This window comes from Mauremys mutica, chromosome 10 (assembly GCF_020497125.1).
Source record: "Mauremys mutica isolate MM-2020 ecotype Southern chromosome 10, ASM2049712v1, whole genome shotgun sequence".
Taxonomy (NCBI): Eukaryota; Metazoa; Chordata; order Testudines; family Geoemydidae; genus Mauremys; species Mauremys mutica.
Window position 1 is genome coordinate 31,757,149 of NC_059081.1, and position 22,920 is coordinate 31,780,068.

The window sequence follows — 22,920 nt, forward strand, 5'->3', positions numbered from 1 at the left end:
GGTTGATGCAAAACGTTGCCAGCTAAGTGGCCAAAAAATGAAATGACTGTCAAAATTAGCATTGACTTTTTGCATTATAGTTTTTAAAAAGTTAATTCATTGACTTTAAATAGCATACTATAGTCTTCATTTTTTTTCATTTTTGACTATACTTTTGTATCGTTGTGTGAAAAGGTGTCAGTGATGCGGCCCTTGGGCCAATGTACTAATCCTCATGTGGCCCTCGTGGTGATTTGAGTTTGAGATCCCTGGTGTAGAGTCTGTAGACAAATCTATAGTGCTACTTGTATCCTGGTCCAAACTCTAGGGTTTTGTCCAAGAGGCAGAGTGCGCTAGTGGATAAGGCAGTGGGCTGGGACTCAGGAAGCTTGTGTTATCTTCCTAGTTCTGCTATTGACCTGCTTTGTGTCTTTGGACAAGTCACTTCATCTCTCTATGCTTTGATTCTCTCCCCACCCCCCTTTAATTATTTTGTCTATTTAGATTGCAAGCTCTTCAGGGCAGACTCTCTCTTACGATGGGCTTGTACACACTATCACTTATGTCACTATAACTTATGTCACTCAGGGGTGTGAATAAGCCACTCTCCTGAGTGATGACATAAGTTACACCAACCTAAGGCTGGTGTGGACAGCACTATGTCAGTGGGAGAGATTCTCCTGACATCATAGCTACTGCCTCTCATGGAGGTGGTTTTATTAAGCTCTCTCTTGTCAACACAGAGCGTCTTCACCAGATGCACTACAGCAGCACAGCTGTATCACTTCTAGTGAAGACTAGCCCTATGTGTTTGAGCAGTGACTAATGCAATGGGGTCCTGATCTCACTTCGGCTATGTCTACACTACAGACCATAGAGCGGCACAGATGTACCGCTACAGATGCATCACTGTAAGGTCTCCAGGGTAGCCTAGCCGCTCTATGCCAATGGGAGAGAGCTTTCCCATCCACATAATTAAACCACTCCCTACAAGCGGTGGTAGCTATGTCAGCAGGAGAGCATCTCCCGCCGACAGCGCTGTCCACACAAGCGCTCCTGCCAGTGAAATTTATGTCGGTCAGAGGTGTTTTTCATACCCCTGACTGAGAAAAGTTTTACCAACAAAAGTGCTAGCGTAGACTGGGGTCACGATGTATAAACAAGCATGCAAGTAATTAGAAACTTTTACCATAACAATTAAAACATTTTTTTAAATTAAATAAAAACATATTTTTTGTTTAAATTTAAACATTTCCCTATACAATTTGTAACCTAAACATGGCAGCATTGTGCTGGTGCATTAATGAGTAACACTGATCAGTTTACTTACTTTTCCACTTCACATGACTAATAAATAGCATTATCTAGGAAAAGTGCAGAAATGTTGAAAAATTCAAAAGGAGAAAACCCTCTTAATTTCTTTGAAAGTGCTTTGAAAAATCAAAACCACTTAATCATACAACTTATGACTGTGCAGCAATGCAATTCTTTTATAAATTGCAAGACTAACATAATTTTTTTCTATGCCATAATGCTGATATACATGTTGATAATGTGCACACACTTTCTTTACCAGAATTATGTAGGATCATAGTCCTACTATATAACTAGATATAGAAAAAGCTCTATTTAAAGCCTACCCTGGGTAAGGGAAAAATATAGTTCCCAGGCATTAGGCATTTAACTGACAGGAACACATCACATGTGTCATTTTCCCTAGTTTAACTGGTTCTTTCCTTTGCTACTATTCATTTCACAGTTAGGTCCCAAGCCTTCAAATATTTATGCACATGCTTAACTTTACTCACTCAAACTGTCCAGGTGAAATAAAATTAATGGCACTATTCACATGCTTAGAGTTGAACATATGTGTAAATTTTTGCAGGACTGGGTCATTAGTTTTGATAAGAAAGCATGAGAAGGCACTCGCTCCAGACTATATTATGGGTTTTTTTAAATGTTCCATGTCTGAAGGGGTGTTTGCTTTCCACTGTTTCTCAATAGCTGTACATTAGCCAAATGGAGTTTCCAGAAAATGAAACTTCTCAGCACACAACACAAAGCCTCCTCTCCCCTCATGAGGAACAGGAAATGAATTTGCCTCTCATCTGATTTTATATAAGGAGCAAGACTAAAAACATAACGGGACTGTGGCCCTGGCTGGATCTGGAAATAGGTTGTGTTTCGAAATGTTTGCTGGTTGTGACTAACGCTAGACTCCCTTAAAGGCTGAGCACGGCCGGGGAACAGGTTTTTAACCACGACTGACAGTATCTGCTGCAATGGTCGGGCTAGTTAACATGTTTTCGCTCACACGTTTCAAACCATGGCCTACGTTTCTAGCGCAGACAATAGCTATGTTCATGGCAGGCCAGGAGTGTCCCAGAGCAGCTATCGCAGGGGCCTGCGGTGCCCAACGCAGCACCCCCCCCCCCGCCTTCCGCAGCGGCAGGGTGAACTCCTCCCCTCTACGGACTTACAGTGCACCGGGGTGGGGGGGCCGCCGCTACCCGCAAACCCAGCAGCGTGGGCTGCGCTGCCTCCCGCGGGGGGTGTCACACCCCGGCCGCCGGCCCTGAGCGGGACAGAGGCCGGGCTCGAAGCGGCCCCGCACGCCGAGGGAGGCGGGGGGCTGACAGGCGCAGGAGGGCAGCACCTTACCGGCTGCTCCGGAGGCGGTGGCGAGGAGGCCGAGCAGGCAGAGCAGCGCGGGGAAAGGGGGCTCCATAGCCCCGGCTCACTCCACTTCGCGCCGGCTCTCGGAAGGCTGCGCCCGCAGGGGGGAGCAGCGCCCTGGCCGGCCGGACACCACCCACTGCGGGGGCAGCCCGGGGACGGGAGCGCGGCCCCCGCAGGCTGCCCGGCCCCTGCAGGCTGGGCTGGGCCGGGCTAACGCGCCGCTCCCAACAGGGCTGGCTCCGGCGCGGGCCCCACGCGACATCTGCTGGGCATGACAGGGGCCAGGTGTCTGGGGGTGCAGGCGAGTCGGGCCGTGGAAACACGCCCAGCCCCAGGTGACTGGGCTGTCCAGGGCCAGCTCTGCCTTCAGCAGTGGGGGAGCGAGTGAGCGAGCGCGCCCGGCCTGCCGACCGGTTCGTATTAGCCACCAGAAACCCTGCAGCGCACGATGCAAATATACTAACAGGAGAAATCTCCCCTCACCCCAGTAGTGTAAGACGTGCTGTCCTCTACCTTCCCCCCTCGCTTTTAGATGGCTCCTCTAAAGTCCTGGGCTCAGCACTTCTGTCAGCGCCTCTCCACGTGGAGCTAGCTTGGAATAGGCTCTGAGTACAAAAGTTTGAAAACAGTTGAAATAAGTTTGAAATCTCAACAGTATTCGATTGTGCTGGTAACTTGCCTGTGAACTGCAATGGAGAAGCCTGGCCTAGCTGTCTGTGTTTATCAATTGGCTCTATTCAGTGGTGGTGGTTACCTTTGGGTTATATTGTTTGCATTTTATTTTCAAAACTAGAAAAACGGGCAACACAGGTGTGAGGAGGGAAGCAATAACAGTAGCCACTGAAGTCAGTAGGCTACTGCCTTCTGCCAGGTGACACAGATCTAGAAACACTGGTAGCCTTGACCCATGTCATGTGACTGAAGCTGGGTAACAAAGATCAATCTTTTACACATACTCTGTCTCACCTTTTATTACACATGATACTGCACAAACACAGAAGATGTAGCCCCTCCCCAAGGAATTTAAACTACACTTGACACTAATAATATAGATGCGTATAATATTTTGAGGCCCATGACTGAGCTCCCAGTGTGAGGTGAAGTACATGGGCTTTTTAAAAAGCCCATTTTCTCATGCTTGTTCTTTAGCATTTTAGAATAAGTTAACATTTATAATATACCCAGTGAACTTCACCCACAAATACTATTACATTAAGATAAAATAACCTCATCTCAATTCTTAAGCACCAGTGAAGATCTGCCCTGCATTTAATCAGGCTCCACCATTATAGGACCTTTTGTCTCCTTTGCTAACAAACAAACAAACAAATCTGCAGTCCTTAGGTAAAAGCTCCTGCTAGAGTCAATGGGAGATTTATATCAGTATGAACTGCAGAATTTGGCCCAGAAACATTTAAGAGGTCATTTTAGGCAGGAGAGAATTCATAGTAAATCTTAAAAAGGCAAGATGGTATGTAAATTTTATAACTGATGTGTCATTATACATCAGACCAAAAGTATCTTGAGGCTGGAAGATAGATGACTACACCTGATGGGTACTTCCCCTATTTTCAGGGGAATTCCCTTGGGGGCTGTTACTGCAACTTTAGAGGGTCGTTACATGGGCAAAAAGGAGCCCTGGGACACCAGTGAATCAGACCTTAACTTGCATTAAATGCTTAAATTGGCCACATTTCTCTTTAATTATTGCCAGCTCCTTGCAGCAGAAGCCTGGTAGTCATTAGGAGTCTTCTTGTATTCCACAGCAACATGTTTTTCTCCATTATAAAAGAATTCAGCACCACCAATACTAAACCCCCTTAACATTAGTTACTACTTTATTGTAGAAACACCATTGTGCTAAGTGTTGTACAGACATTCAGCGCTGTTAATTTTTCCCCACAGAAACAAACAAAAAAAATTAGGCTGATTTTTTATAAATTTTATTCTTTCAAGAGTTAAGAGCATGTTTGCATATTATCCTCACTGTACACTTCAATCCACAAAGTGGGCTGTTCATTTATGCTAAGACAGTTGTGCTCACTGAAATAAAAGCTACCCAAGATTCCATTTACTGGTATAGTGTAAAAAACATTGGAAGTGTGCCTTACAAAATTATTTACATAATTCACAACAATACACAAACACTTTATAAAAACACTATCCTTTTATTGTATATTCATGTGTCTTGAAATCATAATTTAGTTATCTTGGTAATAACATTAAAAATATACTTTCTATCTGTAAATTCACATCCAGGCAAGCCCATAAGTGCAAATAGTTAAAAAACTAGCAAGGCTGAACACACATGTATCTAATTTATATTTGTACAAAAATACCCCGACCTGTACTTTTGTTAGAAAAGGACACAACCATATACAACTCTATTTAATACAGTACAAAACGTATCTAAATCTACTAATTTAGACCCCATCCAGCAAAACATTTAAGTATTTATGTTAACTTAAAATTATGCACGTTTAAGTGCTTTGCTGGATCATGGCCATGCTCCCTATTGCTTTATTGATAATATTTTTATCACATTAGTTGGAAATTAGTCATTAAATACACAGTAGAGGCAAGAACTGTGTTCTCATGTGTTTGTACAACACATACCATAGTAAGACCCCACTCTGCTTGGTGCTACTGTAATATAAATGTTTCATAATTATAATAAAATAAAGGATCACAAGAACCAGACTGTTGTAAAAGCAATATGTGAAGCACAGCAACAAGGTTAAATAGTCTCACATTTTACCTAAAATTTACTCCAAGGTATTGCAACCAATTTCAATAGTTTTTTGCATAAATTGCAACAAGGCCAATTTCTTTCTTACTCTTGTTTCTTAGTTATGGCCAGGTATCAAAAGGACAATGTGCTTAGTTCTCTGACTGGAGAAAAAGTAATACAGAACTATTTTCTTTAGTGTGCTTGTCTGATACCTATTCTTCTTTATGGGTGCTAAAACCATCTACAAGAATCTTGCTCGAAAGATACTGTACTGTCCAAGTATCATTTTAAAAGACTGCATATCCAGAATAGTGCAAACAAGCACAAAGGGAGTGTTTCATCAGCAACAAAAAGAGAGAGGCTCACAGGTCTGGCCTGTCACCCATAAAAGTATCTGTTTAAAAAAAAAAAAAAGTATTCTCAGCATATTTGGCCAAATATACTCCTGATGGAATACCACTCAATGGAATTACACCAGGAATGAATTTGGTCTTGTGTACAGTATGTTTTTTTACTTAAATAGTATATATTCCTTCAAAACAGTAAACAGGTCTGATCTGAAAAAGGACAGTGTGCATTAAGAAACATTTTTCTTACAAATTATTATTCCACTTTCACACAGTGACTTACTATAATGGTTTAATCAAGTAATATATATTTTAAAAAACCCTTCACTCTAGTAGCCTTTTTGGAGTACACAGGAAACTGACACAGCATGTAAAAAAAATCAAGTTTAACTTGCATGTAAATAGATCAAGAATTTGTAGCACGTATGCACACAACTTGAGTTGCGAAACATTCTCTCCCACTCACTACCTAGGACATATTTTCATCTAATCTCTGAAACTGATTATAGAGGAAATACCTTATTTGTTATCAAGTTGTATGTTTAATCATAGCATAGGTGAGTTAGGATACTATTCAGACCAAATATAGTGTTTATCCTTTTGTATTATGTGATCAGAACAGCTGTGCTAGATCATCACCTTGTATTTTAAGTCTAAACTTTCCCCCATTACTCCAGAGTCCCTGTCACAGCACCCTCTGCTGCCCTGACTTTTCTTCCACTTTACACACCACCCACTCCAAATAATATATCATTCCAACTATCCTTGAACAACAAGCATTTGCTTAGGAAGTAGTCAATGAGGCTCCTTAAATTGGCTGGCAGGACTGTGGTTCATCAACTGTATGGATTTCCTCATTACAGAACCAGGAATACTGGCTCTGAAACACTCCTGTAGCCCTGCAACGCAGTGCAACAGACTAGGAAATGAACTGTGAGTCTTTCCCATGTGTTAGTGCAGGACATCATCATTCAGATCTAATTCTATACCAACTTTAAAAACATAGGATGGATTTTGGCAGATTTAAAGGTTATTCTCTAAATACTAGTTTAAAGACTAGTCTTCCTTTTCTATTGCCTCCTCATTCCCAGAAACTGATTTTCAACATGCCTGCTATGGGGTACTTGCAGCACCACATATAAGAGCCTATGAAAAGATGACTGAAAATTCTTGCTTAAAAGGGACAGTCTCCTTACAGTGAAAAATACACCATTCATTGAACTGCTTTTAGACAGTCACAGAGTGTTTTCATAAGGTTTGAATTTTGCTCATGTTTGTATTTGGCCCTTAATCCCAGTTGTGCTGAGATCAGTAGCATCTTGGGAGGTCATGGCTATTCATGTATGAGCCTGCAATAGGCTCAGACTTAAAATGTTACCTGTTTTTTTTAATAGGAATATTTCCTTATTGATAGAATCCCAGAGTGAAAGAGCATACTCTGTCATGATTCTAGCTCTGAAGGGCACCTGAACAATAATTCATATGATAGGAAAGAGTGATGATGGCTTGTTGGTGACCTCTGAGAAAAAACCAACAACAACAATGTTCAGATATAATTTCTCTCTCTCTTGCACTCAATGGACCATAATAAGCATACCAAATGTTAAGATTCTACCTCAATGAGAACAGAAACTGTCAGTGGTTACAAGCCCCTCTGTATTATATCACAGTTGATAATGAGTTATTACAAAAGTGGTTATCCAAATATCATTTATCTGGTATTTATCATCATATTTTGTGCTAGTTGTTGCAGGATGACCCAATGCTAGGAACAGGGAATGTACTCTACCTCAAAACCTACGTCTTTTGACACCAACGGTTTAATCAATAATTGCCTGTAAAAAGCTAGATATTTAATTTAAAGTTTGTTTGGTTTGCGGTTTTTAAAGGTCTATTCCTCACCCGCAACCCCCCAAAAACACTTTACCAAAAGAAAAAAAAAAGATAATGTAGGTAAAGCTTTTAGAGGCAGTACCCAGATTTAATATGGAATCAAAGAGCTCTAGAGTCTCAGGGAACTTCTATCTTGTGCAAGATTTACAGCTAAGGCCAAATTCAGTTAACTCCCACTGACTTAAAATTGCACACATTAGAGGGCAGAATTTAGCCACTAGTTAATAATCTTTTTACTTGTTTTTCAGAAGGAGCTAATAAAGTGTCAAGTAGCCCATTCCCCATAGCTTCACACAGTAGAATCTGTAATAAAACAATTAGCAAGAACAGTTTCTCAGTAACCATCTTTGGTAAACATGCTATCAGTCTCATCTTCATTCATCCCTCGTTCGTAGCGTACTGCAAAGAAGCCACCCCACTGAAGCCGTTTCTTTTTGTAGAGATACCAAATTAATCCAGCAACCAAGACTAGGATAATTAACAGAGCAAATGTTATAGCCACTCCAGTATGATTAGTGCCTGTAAAAGAGAAATGAAAATAGTTAATCAGTGTTTTTGACTGAAAAATATTTGTTATACAGTAAAGTTTTATACTAATATGTATACATTTACTATAAAGTCATTTTACTGAAGTTCAGGAACTCTATTTTAAGTCTTACAGACACACACACAAATATTTTCCACACCATCAATTCTAGTTTCCTATAAGTGCCAAATATTATAGCTGAGCACAAGCTCCACTATGATTAAGGTTAAGAAGCCCTTTCTGTTTAAAGCTGGACTGTTCTGATTGTGCTACAATCCGTCTGGTTACTTGGATTGCCTTGATATTTGGTTTGCTTCATGGAGATTCAGAATAGGGTCAGTGATCTATATTTGGGATACAGCTCCCCAGAAAACCAAAACAAAAAAACCACCCCAAACAGCTTTTCTTAAATTAAAGGTGACCTATTCTGGCAATACTTTTTTGCATAAACTTGGGAAGTGACTGTCGAATTTCACAAGTGTGGTAGTCTATCAGGAGAGTATGTTAAGTGTTTGAGTGCAGGGCAGGTACAGATTGTCTTTTCACTGTAAAGGAAAGGAGCTGAGTATGTGTAGTATGGGTGTTTTGGGGACACTGCTCAAAGAGGCCAGAGTTAAGGTTATATGTGGGTGTAACTTAACTCTGTATTTCCTGGTTTTCTGAAGTCTGAACTTGACATTCTGGAAGGGCACAAGCTATTGCTGGACAATATTAACTCTGAATTAAAGTTTTCTGCTATTTAATCTAGTAGCTAATTTTGAATCACTTTGCTGATATTTCTTAATCTATTAAGAAATTATTTGCATTTAAATCAATGTGGAATTGCACTCAATATAACTGAGTGTACTTTGGGTCACCTGACATGAACATTTTTTGAAAAATAGAAGTAACAAATTTTGAAGTGGAGACACACTTTAAAGGTCTCCACTGAAGCATAAAAATGGTGACAAAGTTCCGAGCCTGTAGTGGTGGGTTCTGTGCTTCCGGGCGGATTTAGTGGCCTCCGAAGCTCGCTAAGGCCCTCAATGTGACCTCCCTTTCTTTGTGTAGTGGCAAAGGTCACAGCTTTATTGAGCTACTTTCATCACAGGCCAGTACAGAAGGTCGGAATGGGGAATACCCCCCAGTCTTTGTTGCTCCTCAGAGCTCATTAGGTGCAATCCTGCCTCCTGCCTAGACCTAGGCCTGCTTCCTCCTCAGAGGGTGCTGTAGAGCAAGGGGGTGGGTGGGGGAACCCAGGCCCACTCTCTACTCCGGGTTCCAGCCCAAGGACCCTAATAGGAGCAGCTGTTGGCAGCTTCCCCTTCGCCACTGGTGCTGTTTTGATTCCCTGGGCCACTTCCCCATGGTCTCTTTTTCCTAGCTGCACCCTTACCTTAGGATTCAGCAATGCTTCCTCTCCTCCAGCTTCTTCCACCTGGGCTCTCTTGAGAGAACTGGAAGAAGAGCTTTTAAGCACTATGAGTGGGACCTTGATTAGTTCCAGCTGTCTCCATTAGCCTAACGGCCTTAACTGACCCTTTGCTAGTTAACTGGAGTCAGGTGCCTGCATTAGCCTAACCATAGGTACCAACGCCGTGGGTGCTCCAGGGCTGGAGCACCCACAGGGAAAAACTGGTGGGTGCTCAGCTCCCCGACCCACCCCCCCTACCCCAGCTCACCTCCGCTTCTGCTTCACCTCCTCCCCTAGCGCACTGCGTGCCTGCTTTTTCCCCCTAGCTCCCAGCGCTTGCGCTGCAAAAGGGAGGAGGGAGAACATGGCACACTCGGGGAAGAGGTGAGTCTGGGGGAGGGTTTGGAGAAGGGGTCCAATAGGGGCAGGAAGGGTGCGGAGTTGGGGTGAGGACTTTGGGGAAGGGGTTGGAATGGGGGTGGGGAAAGGGCCAGGGAACAGTTGGTGCCTATGAGCCTAACTACCTTAATTGGTTAATTGGCATCAGGTGTCTTGATTGTCCTGGAGTAGCCTTTGTTGGCTACCCAGGGAACAGGGACCTGCTCAGCCTGAGGCTGATATATTTGCCTTCCGCTACTCTTTTATAGCCTTCTGGTCTGAATCCGTCATAAAACCTATCATCGTTAATGTTGGTTTTCCTCACTGTTTAAATGTACTTTGTGCCTCAGTGTATACTTAATTCTGTCCCTGAGCTTCCTAGAAGCAGGAGGAAACCCATTTCTGAGGCAGGGTCAGAGAAGATCTTGTAGCTCTCTTCCTTAACAACATGAACAGGAACATTAGCTTCCCATTGCTCCTCCCTCTCAACTTCCATCGAGGTGTAGGAAAAATCTGAAAGATCCCACTGCTTCCAAGGACCCTTTCTAACCCAAGTAACTGATTTCTTTTCTGGAAGGAGTGAAATGTGAAGTAGCAGTATGGGAACTGGATCCTTTCCCCAGCCACCAGGCAGGTAAAGTTATACCAGCAAACCTTTAAGAGTAAACAAGACCTTAATCTAGTGTAGCTTGTCTGCTTGCAAGAATGGATAAACCTGCACATGGGACTCATAGCAAGAATTACTTTAGCTCCTCAATGGAAAAAGCATAGTGCTGCATCCTATACAGAAATAGCTAGAAAAGACAGTAAGGGGGAAACTTGCTGCTATGAAGAAAACTTACAGAGATTATTCTATGACATGGACACACATTCTAGATTTTGCTGAAATCTATGCAGCTGTCATGGTAACACTGCATACACAGATGAAGCCACTAAGACGCTAGTGCTCCAAACTGATCTCTCAGTGACCAGGTGGTGACACCCTCAACTTTTCCCTGGCATGCTACATACATGCACCTGCTGCCCATACGACCAGCCCCAGTACTAAAACCATAAATTCCTGCCTCTCCATATGAGGTCCACTGGTGGGGCAGGAAAGAAGACAAACACTTGTATACTGTAGCCCCCATATTTATTTCTGTTGTAGCTGTTAACAAACTTGGGAAAACACACTTCTGTCCTACAGCAGACTGGATATTAGGGAATGTAGACTGATAGTATACACTTGGTACATGCCAGCAGAAGAATTCTGGAACTAGCAAATTTTGGAATTTTGCAACTAGGAAAAGACTCAAAAACTAACAGCAATTTTTTTGTAAATACACCAGAAGCAGGAAGTTTGACAAGCAATTAGTGGGGCCACTGGACTATGGAGGTTCAAAGGAGCATTCAAGGAAGATAAGGTCATTGTGAAGAAGCTAAATGAATTATTTGCATCGTTCCTCACTGCAGAGGATGTGAGGGACACTTGAGCCATTCTTTTTGGTGTCAAATTTGAGGAACTGTCCCAGACTGAGGTGTCAATAGAGGAGATTTTAGAACTGATTGGTAAATTAAACAGTAATAAGTCACCAGGACCAGATGGTATTCACCCAAGAGTTCTGAAGGAACTCAAATATGAAATTGCAGAACTATTAAGTGTGGTATGTAACCTATCACTTAACTCAGCTTCTGTACCAGATGACTGGAGGATAGTTAATGTGACACCAATTTTTAAAAAAGGCTCCAGAGGCGATCCTGGCAATTACAGGTCAGTAAACCTAACTTCAGTACCAGAAAAACTGGTTAAAACTGTAGTAAATAACAGAAATATGAGACACATAGATGAACTCGATTTGCTGTGGAGGAACCAGCATGGCTTTTTTAAAGGGAAATCATGCCTCACCAATCTATTAGAATTCTCTGAGGGGGTCAACAAACATGTGGACAAGTGTGATCCAGAGGATATAGTGTACTTGGACTTTCAGAAAGCCTTTGACAAGGTACCTGACCAAAGGGTCTAAAGCAAAGTAAGCAGTCATGGGATAAGAGGGAAAGTCCTTTCATGAATCAGTAGCTGGTTAAAAGACAGAAAATAAAAGGTAGGAATAAGTGGTCAATTTTCAGAATAGAGAGAGGTAAACAGCAGGATCCCTAAGGGATCTGGACTGGGACCAGTGCTGTTCAACATATTCATAAATGATCTGGAAAAAGAGGTAAATAGTGAGGAGGCAAAATTTGCGGACGATACAAAGTTACTCAGGATAGTTAAGGCCAAAGCAGATTGCAAGGAGTTACAAAAGAATCTCACAAAGCTGGGTGACTGGGCAACAAAATGGCAGACGAAATGTTGATAAGTGCAAAGTAATGCACAATGGAAAACATAATCCCCATTGTACATACAAAATGATGGGATCTAAATTGATTGTTGTTATTCAAGAAAGAGAATTTGGAGTCATTGTGGATAGTGCAGCAGCAGTCAAAAAAGCTAACAAAATGTTAGGAACAGGATAGATAATAAAACAGTGAATATCATAATGCTACTGTATAAATCCATGGTACGCCTACACCTTGAATACTGTGTGTAGTTCTGGTTGCCCCATCTCAAAAAAGGTATATTAGAACTGGAAAAGATACAGAGAAGGGCAACAAAAATGATTAAGGGTGTGGAACAGCTTCCATATGAGAAGAGATTAAAAAGACTGGGATTGTTCATCTTGGAGAATAGATGACCAAGGGGCGATATGATAGAGGTCTATAAAATCATGAACGGTGTGTAGAAAGTGAATAAGGAATTATTATTCCTTCAAATAACAGAAGAACCAGGGGTCACTCAATGAAATTAATAGGCAGCAGATTTAAAACAAACAAAAGGAAGTTCTTCACATAATGCACAGTCAACCTGTGGAACTCATTGCCAGGGGAATGTTGTGAAGGCCAAAACTATAACTGGATTAAAAAAAGAAAGAATTAGGTAAATTCATGGAGGATAGGTCCATCATTGGCTATTAGTCAAGATGGTCAGGGATGCAGCCCCATGCTCTGGCTGTCCCTAGTCTCTCACTGCCGAATAGATGATAGGATGGATCACTTGACAGTTGCCCTGTTCTGTTCATTCCCTTTGAAAGCATTTGGCAGTAGCGACTGTCAGAAGATGAGATACTGGGCTAGATGAACCATTGGTCTGACTCAGTATGGCCATTCTTATAATGAAGGCCTCTAACTATTTATTGAAAGCGACAGAGTCCTGTGACACCTTATAGACTAACAGATGTATTGGAGTATAAGCTTTCCTGGGTGAATACTTACTTCGTCAGATGCAGTATTCACCCATGAAAGCTCATGCTCCAATACGTCTATTAGTCTATAAGGTGCCACAGGACTCTGTCGCTTTTTACAGATCCAGACTAATATGGCTACCCCTCTGATACTTAACTATTTATTAATATCTATCTATGCATTTCTAGTGTGCCCATCAACACGACATATCCCATGCATAGAAATGCGACTAAAGCAGAAATTAGCTGCTTTACAAAAACAAAAGCAGCCTAAAAATAAACAGGATAAATGAATCTATGCACCATTTAAGTTCCACTTAAGCCACAGGTCTTCTGGAGTGAATTTCATCTGAGTGATCTGTACACAGACCTTGCCTGAAATAAAAATCCTTTAGTGCAACAATAAAAAAAAGTAAATTGTATATTAAACACAAGACAGACATACCTAGAGGAGCTTTACAAACAACTCTGCCTTTACTATGACTGCAGTCAACTTCAGACCATGTTCCATTTGTGGATAGGATAACACTGCATTTACCATTGACTTTTGAAGTTCCATTTGCCCAATTGGCATATTTAACTGCTGAACCATCAAGCCAGTTCAAGGACTTAGCTGTAGGGAAAGATCACAAATACTGCTTTGATAAATCACCATAAAAATTTGCAATATTGCAACATAATGTGAAAATTGCAATTTATTTATTTCATCTCATTTCTAAAAATCAACTGTAGGTGCCCATCCAGTCAGCTGGGTGCCTATTGCATAAATAACAAATGACAACATAAACTGCCCATAAAGATAAATATATATCCATCTCAGTGCATCCTTCCTGAGAGAGAGAGGCTTTGCAGCATGCCCAGGTTAACAAATCTGGGATCTGGCAGACCAAGAGTTGGGAGTGAAGTAAGTTCAATTACTGAGCAACCTGCATAGAAAATGCCCTGTCAGCACCTCAGTCTCATCTATATTGAAGGAGTTCCAGCTCAAGTGCCTCTGCTCATCCTAAATGTGGCACAGGGAGAGATGATACCTCAGGTAACCAGGTCTCAAAATCCACCTAGAATCTTATTGGAACCCAGTGTAGATCATGGTGCACTGGACTAATGTGCTCCCAATGTGCGACTCCACTTAATAAGACCACTGCAGCATTCCAGCAGTAGATTCAGCTTCTAAATAGTCCCCATGTGTAGCCCCATGTAGGGCGCATTACAGTAATCTAGTCGAGGTGATAAAAGCATGGGTAATTCTGACAAGGTTCGCATTGGAGAGAAAGGTTTATATTTGTCTTGCCAGGCGCAGATGGAAAATACTCTGTCGCAGCTGCTACCTGGGCACCTCGGACTGGCCCAGAATCTAATACCATCTCCAATTTTCATACTGTTTTACAAATGGTAGTTGCATGCCCATATAAGTTCCACTTACTTTTCTGCCTGCTTCCACCAACCCACCATTATCTCAGCCTTGCCTGGATTAAATCACAGCCAACTAGTTCTCATCAAAACCCCAAACTCTTGTACAATGTCCCTTTGTTGATTATCTAATTTTCATTCCAAAACCACAAAAATAAAAGTGATTCTGTGAAACTCGTAAAATAAATATTTCAGAATAATTTTAAAAAGCCAACAAAAAACACCTCTCCCCATATACCTTTTCTAACTCATGTGTCTTAATCTAGCAGCTAAATGTTTGAATTTAACCCACTGAATATATGAGAAAATAATTCTAAATCACAAATCAAGAAACATTAGGAACTGACACAAACTGGGAAGAGGTAGAAGTTACTATACTATATAAATTAATGCTAACAAATTGCATAGCAAGGGCAGTTAACTTTTCAAATTCTAAGTATTTTTATATTATTTTCATTCATTTTTATTTACCATATAAGATATATACACACACATAGTTGGTAGTTACTTCTTACCCTTGAAGTTCTGAGACAATCCAAGCCACACTCTTCTGGTGATGAGGTAATTTTGCCTTATGTGCTTGCTAACAAATGTATTCTCTTCGGCATCCTTTATAGTCAATAGTGTTGCAGAAGGATCTAAAGGAAGAGTTTAGTGGTCAGTACAGAAAGAAATTTTAGAGGTTTCCCTCATAGTCTTTTTAAATTAAATGGATTTTCTAAAAATTCAAAAGGGATCATTTAAGGCTCAGAAATGAGAAAGAACATTTGCTAATTTGGACTCCTAAAATTTTGCGATATGTAATCTGCAGAGGAAAAACACAGATTAGGCGAACAGTGCAATGTCATGAGCAGCCTCAGATCAAAGTTAACTTCTTGTTTTATCATCTGGGCAGGTGATGCAAAATAAAATAAAGACAATTCTCCTGCAAGTCTGGAAAGATATTAAATGATACTATATGGAAACAGAAGCATTGATCCTGCCAGGTGCTAAGCATCTTCTGTAAACCCCCTTGATTCCTATTAACCTAAATAGAGGCTCAGCACCTTGAATCAGGGCAATTTTCTGTATCTAAATAACAATCATATATTGATATACAATGTCACTGCACTTAAGGTGCAATGGCAAGGAGGGGGTGCACTGGGGGCGGGGAGAGCAGGAGGCGTGCTTCAATGCACCGGATCCTCTGCTGGAATAAAGGACTTTCTGCCAACAGCATAAGTTAAAGAAGGACTACTCTTGTTCTAACACACACTGGGTCCAAGTGGCCCTGAACTGGGTGTCACACCTGGTAATGGGAATACCTGCTTCTTTTATTTCAGTTTATTTTACAGTTTGTTTAACCTTAAATCGTAAAAAAAATGACAGCTAAAATTATGACAATTCAAACATCCTAAAATTGTGAAGGGAGCAAAGGCTTCTGTACATGAGGAATTACATGCTGCTTATATTATCTGTCACAAAACAATCCCCAGTATTTACTAAAGGAAAAAAAAAAAGCTCTTCTTTTAGCACAAAAATTGGCCTTTCAGCTTCTGTGTGCATCATTAAGTTTAAAGTGTGAAGTGTCTACTTTCAAATCCTTGGTGGGATTTCTCTGCATTCATCCTATGCCCAGGGCTATAATAAGAATGACTTTGTAACAATACAGCCTTTAATTTGTATAAAGTGGTTTGTGTAAAATAAAAAGGTTTTCCCTTGGAAATCAGCCTTGATCTTCTGAATCCTTTATTAATGGTTACATATGAGGTATCACTTTATGTACATTCATGTTCCAGATAAGTAAATCAGAACACTGCACAACTTTACCAAAAATATTAATCAAATGCTCCAGAAATCATTAGATAAAACCAGCCATTAGACACATTCCCAAATCAAAGAAACATAAAGCATAAGTTTTGCCAGTGTGTTTTTTCTAATCCTCCCTTAATGACGAGCTAGTTACAAGATATAACACATTATAAATAAAACCAAACATACCGAGCTTCTGGCAGACTCTTTTAGCCTCTTCTGCAGTATATACTGAAAAATTGTATAATGCCATGTCAAATGCATAGCAATGATCTTTATACTGCAACCACTGCGATGTTCTAGTACCCTGTGGACACCTGGAGGAGCCTCTGGCTTGCTGTGGCTGTAGTCGTCTCTCTGTAAAAATATAAAAAAAACTTTGTATTATGCAAATTAAAAGAGGCTCTGCAAAGTCAAATCACTCGGGGGTAGGGACGCTATATACAAAAATACACACACATGCTGGAAACGGTCTGACTAACCAACAAAATTAATATATATCCCATTTCGCTTGCTTCTTGAAATATAGTAGATTCATTCATTATCAGCCAATGATTATAGGAAAAGTTCCAGATATTCTGGGACTTTGACCTTCCCATTAGTGGGGGAACCGCTCATTCTTACTGGATTTCAAGCATTCAAATGGCCTTGAAATACAGTCTGCTCATTCACTGTGCACCTCTGATTTAAGAGCTGACATTTATACCATAGGTCACAAAGAGGTAATCAGTCTAACAATTTATAAAAATTATATTAATTTATATTTATATTAATTTAATTATATTAATTTATTCCATGAAACATTGGGTCATGTTGAAAGTGATCCCTCTAATTTGAAGAAACTAAGATAATCTGAGGTCACCAGTTTTATTGATCAGATTTTGCCAAGGTAATTGTCTAAAATGAGGGAGTATGAAACAGATACAGATGGTGACAGTTTCATGTTCTCACTACTCAAACTAAGATTCATAAATTAATATGGTAATTTCCACAGCACCTTCCACACAAGGATCTCAAAGTGCTTTATTGCTTTATAAAGGGAGGATATGTATTTCCCATTTTATAAGTGGAGAAACTAAGGCACAGAAAGGTTGTCATTTGCCCAAGGCCCAAAGCTAATCTTGGCATAGCTGAGAATAAAACTCAGGAGTATTGACTACGAGTCTCCTGTTCTAACTACTACTCAACAGTGCCCTCCAGTAATGTGTTACACCCTGCTCAGCTCAGTTTAAAGTTTCATTCCATTGATGGGCATGGGAAAGAAATGTCTCAGGCAGTTATCAAAATCTTAAAACAGAAATCCAGTGACAGCACATGACTTTGACAGAGTTGGTATTTCATGGAAGCCGAGCCAACAAAACTGCACTGAAAACATTTTGGGCATAAAGAAACCCTCTCGCATTAGGCTGTTTAACAAGCAGTATCTATTTTTAATGCCTGTTTAGGTATCTGGCCACCACTGTTATCAAATACCAAAGTATGATGCCACAAAGCTTACAAGATATTCAGACGAGTACTTTGCCACTCCTTCTAAACAATAAGTCTTAAAGAACAAAATGTCTCGTTTAGTCTAAATCACATTTCTTTCAGTCTTCATTTTCTGTTCATAATACAGCAGGTGAAATAGAGTATGTGTTAAATTACAGGAAAAAAGGAAATCAGGCTTACTGTCTGAAGAAGTATAGCAAATGGCACCATCAACAACATCTGTGCACCTTTTACGTTTCCAAAATCCTTTAGTATCCAGAAAAACGCAGATCCCAATAGATGTAGAGTTTTCTAGTTCCCAGGGACGGTAATCAAATTCACTTCCATCCGACCATTCTAAATTAGATTCACTTCCCTGATTAAAGAATAATAATTTTTATACCACAGCATTCAGGTCTTAATTAGTCAAATATAAACACAGATAAGGTACAGAGAGTGATGCACTAAAGAGTCAAAAACCCATTTCCTCCAAGTCAGTACTGAACCAATGCCCAACATGGTTAGCAGCTTCTATCTTCCAGGTAATACTTAAAACTGAGGCCCCGGCCACCTGTGATCATTGAGGAGTCTGTGGTACTCTAAGAGTAGGGTTGTGGCCAGGCCAAATCCCAACCTGGTAACATTATGCCTCCCTAATTATCCCATGCTGTGAGCTGTGAAACCACAGGGGTGGGAGCAATATGTAAAGTTTATCAGTTTTTGATGAAAGCTACTAAGCTAGATTCACTTGGAAGTGTAGGCTGGTGGAAACCATGGCAGTGGAAAGTATGCGATGGGAGGTGAAGGGATTAGTGGAGCCCAAAAGATGGGTAGGGTGGTGGACAGATGCACTGAATTGATGTTTCCCTGAGCACTATTTGCTGGTGGGCCCCAAGGGGAGCTTAAAGCTACCCTCCCCTTTGAAAACCCTGAGGAAGAATGGTGGTATAATGGGCGAAGTGGAGCAGGCTGCATGCTGTACTTCCCTACGCTTGTGGGGTGAATTTGGACCATCATGTAAGTATGAAATCAGATGCTCATTCTAAAATACATTTCTAATCCCCTAATATCTAAGTGTAATAACGTGTAGGAAAAGTTAACATATATTATTAGTGGTAGGGGGAAAAGAAAGCTAACAATCTTCTAGCATGAAATTCAAGCCTCTAAAAGAGCCTGGAAAGATCATAACGATTTTGGAAATCAATTGCAGAAAATTACTGCAGAAAAAGAAACAATGGTCATGACAGTAGAAACTTACATCAAGGCTTGATAGCCCAAGCCACAGTGGATATCCATCACGCTTTACAATATCTTCCAAAAACACCTGATGGGATTCACTGTGTATGCTGACTAAATCACTTCCATTCTGTTTGCATTCTCTTAATGCTTCATACCAGGTTATTTTTTTCTGAAGGACCTTGTATGTGCTATTTCCATGTAGTATATACTCAGGCAAAGGAGGCTTGTTCTCTCTGGGCCCTATTTCAAGATTAAGATCATAGTTAATTCTATACACTTCATTCATGTTATTAGAAATATGTGGAAATCTATCAGTCTATAACAACTCAATTCAAGCACTGAAGTGTTCAATATAAATTACTTATGGGATACAAATTATCTTTTTTTATATTAAATGATGGGAGAAAGATGGAGGCACACAGCAAACATCCATCCTGAGCAGAGTACTAGAATACTGACAGACAGCTTCATCCTGCAAATTGAAATCCATGACAGTTTTGCCAATGAGTTCAATGGGAGCAGATGCAGGGTCTTCATTGGGAGTCATGTTCATGGAGGGCTTGCAGGACTAAGCCTTAAAATAAACTTTACCTCCCCAGCCCCCAAAACTTTGGGTGTAATTGTTTCTGGATATTACTTACCCATTTCCATTTTACAGGCAAGAATACTGTGTTGATTAAATTGGAGAGCTTGCAAATTTTGCGTAAGGTTGTAAATATCCCAAAACCCATCACGGTTCACTCCAGCAAAAAACTGATTCTTCTTTACGTTAGGTCTTCCCTGTTTCCAGTTATTGTAAGACACATAAGTTTCATCATACCATTTTAGGGAATTATCTGTGGAAAATATGAAAAAGTTTCTATATTTAGCCTTGAGCAAAGCATTGATTTTTTAAGAAATGTGAAATTCATCTACAACTGAAGATGGTGTGCTCCTGACCAGTATTAATAAACACTCACTTTAGATCAGAAGTTATTATCTGTTTTTTGAAGTTGCTAGAGTTTCCTCTAAGCCCTCACCAAAATTCTAAGTATCACGAGAAAATGTTCTCTGGAGATTACCCAAATTAGAATTGTGAAAATTCAGATTACAAAAACCAAACCAAACCACACAAACAACAGGTGCCTTGCAAGTACCCAGTACTATTTTCTGAAGAAGAGTGGTCTGGTGGATAATAGCTATAACTAGGAATCAGGAACTCCTGAATTCTATACTGGCTATGATGCACACTCCCTCGGTAGCTTAATGTGACTAATGTCTCTGCCTTGTTTTCACATTTTGTAAAATGGAGATTGCCATGACCCTGTGTGTTCTGCAATTCCTTAGCCATGCAATTTGCCAGAATATCCATCACTCTGCAATAAGATGCTCTGGAATCTAAGATTTCTTCTTTCTTTTTTTTTAAATGATGTTTCCTGCCCATGAAGATTACTTTTAAAAGAAGAACTGAATGTAATTGATGCAGTGTTGTATTTCTGAGTCTGCAAACAGTCTGAAATAATAGTTCTGAGAAGTGTGAACTACCCCATTCATCACAATGAGTTCAGTATTTGAAACCTAAAGATGAAAATTTAAGGCTCCAATACTAAAATCAGATCTTTGCATCTGCATGGAATCCCTTAAGTTCCAATACTGCTAACTACTCTACAGTTTATTGTTTAAATAGAAACGTCCAGTTCATGCACTTGCCCCACAATCCAAAACTACCTCCTGCTCCACCTCTCCAAGGGCTCCAGATTGCAACAGAATTCAGACACCCTGCTTCAGAATCTACATTCAGAATGAAGCAGAGTACATGGACTCTTGGGGATCATGAAAAAATTACTGATCTACATCACTGAGATGTTATTCATTCATCTTTGTAAAGTGCTTTGAAGATGAAAAGCACTATTATTCTAACAGAAAAACTGCAGAAAACTTACTGCACATAATAGAGAATGCAGGGTTGGTCACAAGCTGCAGCTGTAGGAGCTTTAGTAGTTTGCTACTCAGTCTGGGCTTGAAATTCCAAAGTAGTGAGCACCCAAACTGTCACTAACTTCACTGGGAGTTGTGGGTGTTCAGTATCTCTGTAAGTCAGGCCGATGTATATTGCTAAAAATGTCAGCACATATCATTATGCTCTTTTTAAATCCTGCCTTTTGGTAAAATCAATAACCTGAATTAAGCAGACTGTGCAGGATCTAAATATCACTAGAACAGACAAAAGATATCCAATTATTTCCCTCTAAAAATATAAATGAAAATATAGGCAGTTGTAAGCATTAATATAGGCAGTTGTGAGCATTTATTTTTATGGTATCTTGGATTGCTCTACCATATGTAGTATGTAAGAAATGTATCAGTTTAATGATAGCAAATTAACAAATTTTATTAAGAAAAAAAATCTTACCGCTGTCATCATAAATTACACCCAACCATACCCATGTAGCTAGGCCACTGAAAGAATGTAGCTGCTCAACAACAAAGTTATTTTCTTCCTCATCTCTAATATTCAAGACAAATGCATCTGGATCTGTTGAAACAGTTTTTAAAATAATAGTTAGTTTATTACAAGTTTATCTATCATCTACAAAACAAATTAAGTTTTGATCGCCAATGTTTAATCATTACCACACACACACACACACATTCTAAAAGGACAGACAACACATCAGCCAACAAAAATATTAGGACAAATTACCATTTTTCAAAAGGCAATGTCAACACTACCTGTTCTGTGAGTATTTTGTAGACAAGTGGAGGATTTCAGCTTCTAGCACTGTCAGCTATACTTTTCAGGAGCACTTCATACACTTAAAAACAGGTATCCTTTGGATATATCTATACAGTAAGGAAAAACCCATCGCTGGCCCATGCCAGCTGATTCAGGCTTGTGGGACTTAGGCTATGAAGCTGTTTCATTGCTGTGTAGACTTTGGGGCTTGGGCTGGGGCCATGCTCTAGGACTTTGTGGGGAGGGAGAGTCCCAGAACTCAGGCTCCAGCCCAAGCCCAGAAGACTACACAGCAATGAAACAGCCCCACAACCCGAGCCCTGCGAGACCGAGTCAGCTGGCATGGGCCAGCCACAGACTTTTCTTTGCTGTGTAGGACCCTTTATGCATTAAAAATTGACCCTCTGATTTTAAAAAATGGACAACAATATTTGCTATCTTTCAAACTCCACCTAGGCTTCACCTCCCTAGTTTTTCAGTTTCTGTACAATCAGCGTAAAAGACACTGTCAATTTGAAATCTAGTAATTAAAAGAAGTACTTACTTATTTTCTTGCATAAATGGTGGGCTTCTTGTGATTTCATTTCTTGCCATCTATCTTTTGTTATCATGAAAGTGTAACAACTATTTTGAAATGATATCCATGGTGTATTTTTAAACTTATGTGGACATTTAATATGTTCAACAACTTGTTCTTTTTCAGTCTCATCTGGAAAAAAAAAGAAGACTCTCTTAGGTCATGCACAATTTTAAAATAAGACAGCTCATTCCTCACAACAAATTCCAGTGTGATATGAAAATCTGTTACAAAACATAAATTCAGCATAAAATGTAACATTGTTCCCAGTCTTCTCAGAACAGTGATATTTCCATAAACTTAAAGATGGTAAGAAGCAATGATTTTATGAAATGGGATATGCAAATACTTTAAAAAAGCTTTTCATAGGAACTATTTTAGGTTAAGTAGTTTTAGGAACAAATACATATAATAAAACCAGAACAAATATTATCCAGTAACTTAGCTTTTGCAGTGATTCTTATGCAAGCACAGACTACCTGTTACATTTCTACATAGCAAACCTGAAAGGGTAAAACATTCCAATCTTGGGGCACC

General features: G+C 40.0%; 1 protein-coding gene across 1 annotated transcript in view; it reads right to left on the reverse strand.

The window, feature by feature from the left end:
* LOC123378722 (lymphocyte antigen 75-like) overlaps positions 1-22,920 on the reverse strand; it is a 126,549-nt gene that overhangs the window by 41,725 nt on the left and 61,904 nt on the right. Inside the window, exons 28-35 of the mRNA XM_045032834.1 lie at positions 22,351-22,515; positions 21,483-21,605; positions 19,732-19,926; positions 19,110-19,330; positions 18,053-18,227; positions 16,574-16,741; positions 15,109-15,231; positions 13,629-13,796 (exon numbers count right to left, since the gene is read on the reverse strand). Of these exons, the coding sequence (XP_044888769.1) occupies positions 13,629-13,796; positions 15,109-15,231; positions 16,574-16,741; positions 18,053-18,227; positions 19,110-19,330; positions 19,732-19,926; positions 21,483-21,605; positions 22,351-22,515 (1,338 nt within the window). The remainder of the gene's footprint in view (positions 1-13,628; positions 13,797-15,108; positions 15,232-16,573; positions 16,742-18,052; positions 18,228-19,109; positions 19,331-19,731; positions 19,927-21,482; positions 21,606-22,350; positions 22,516-22,920) is intronic.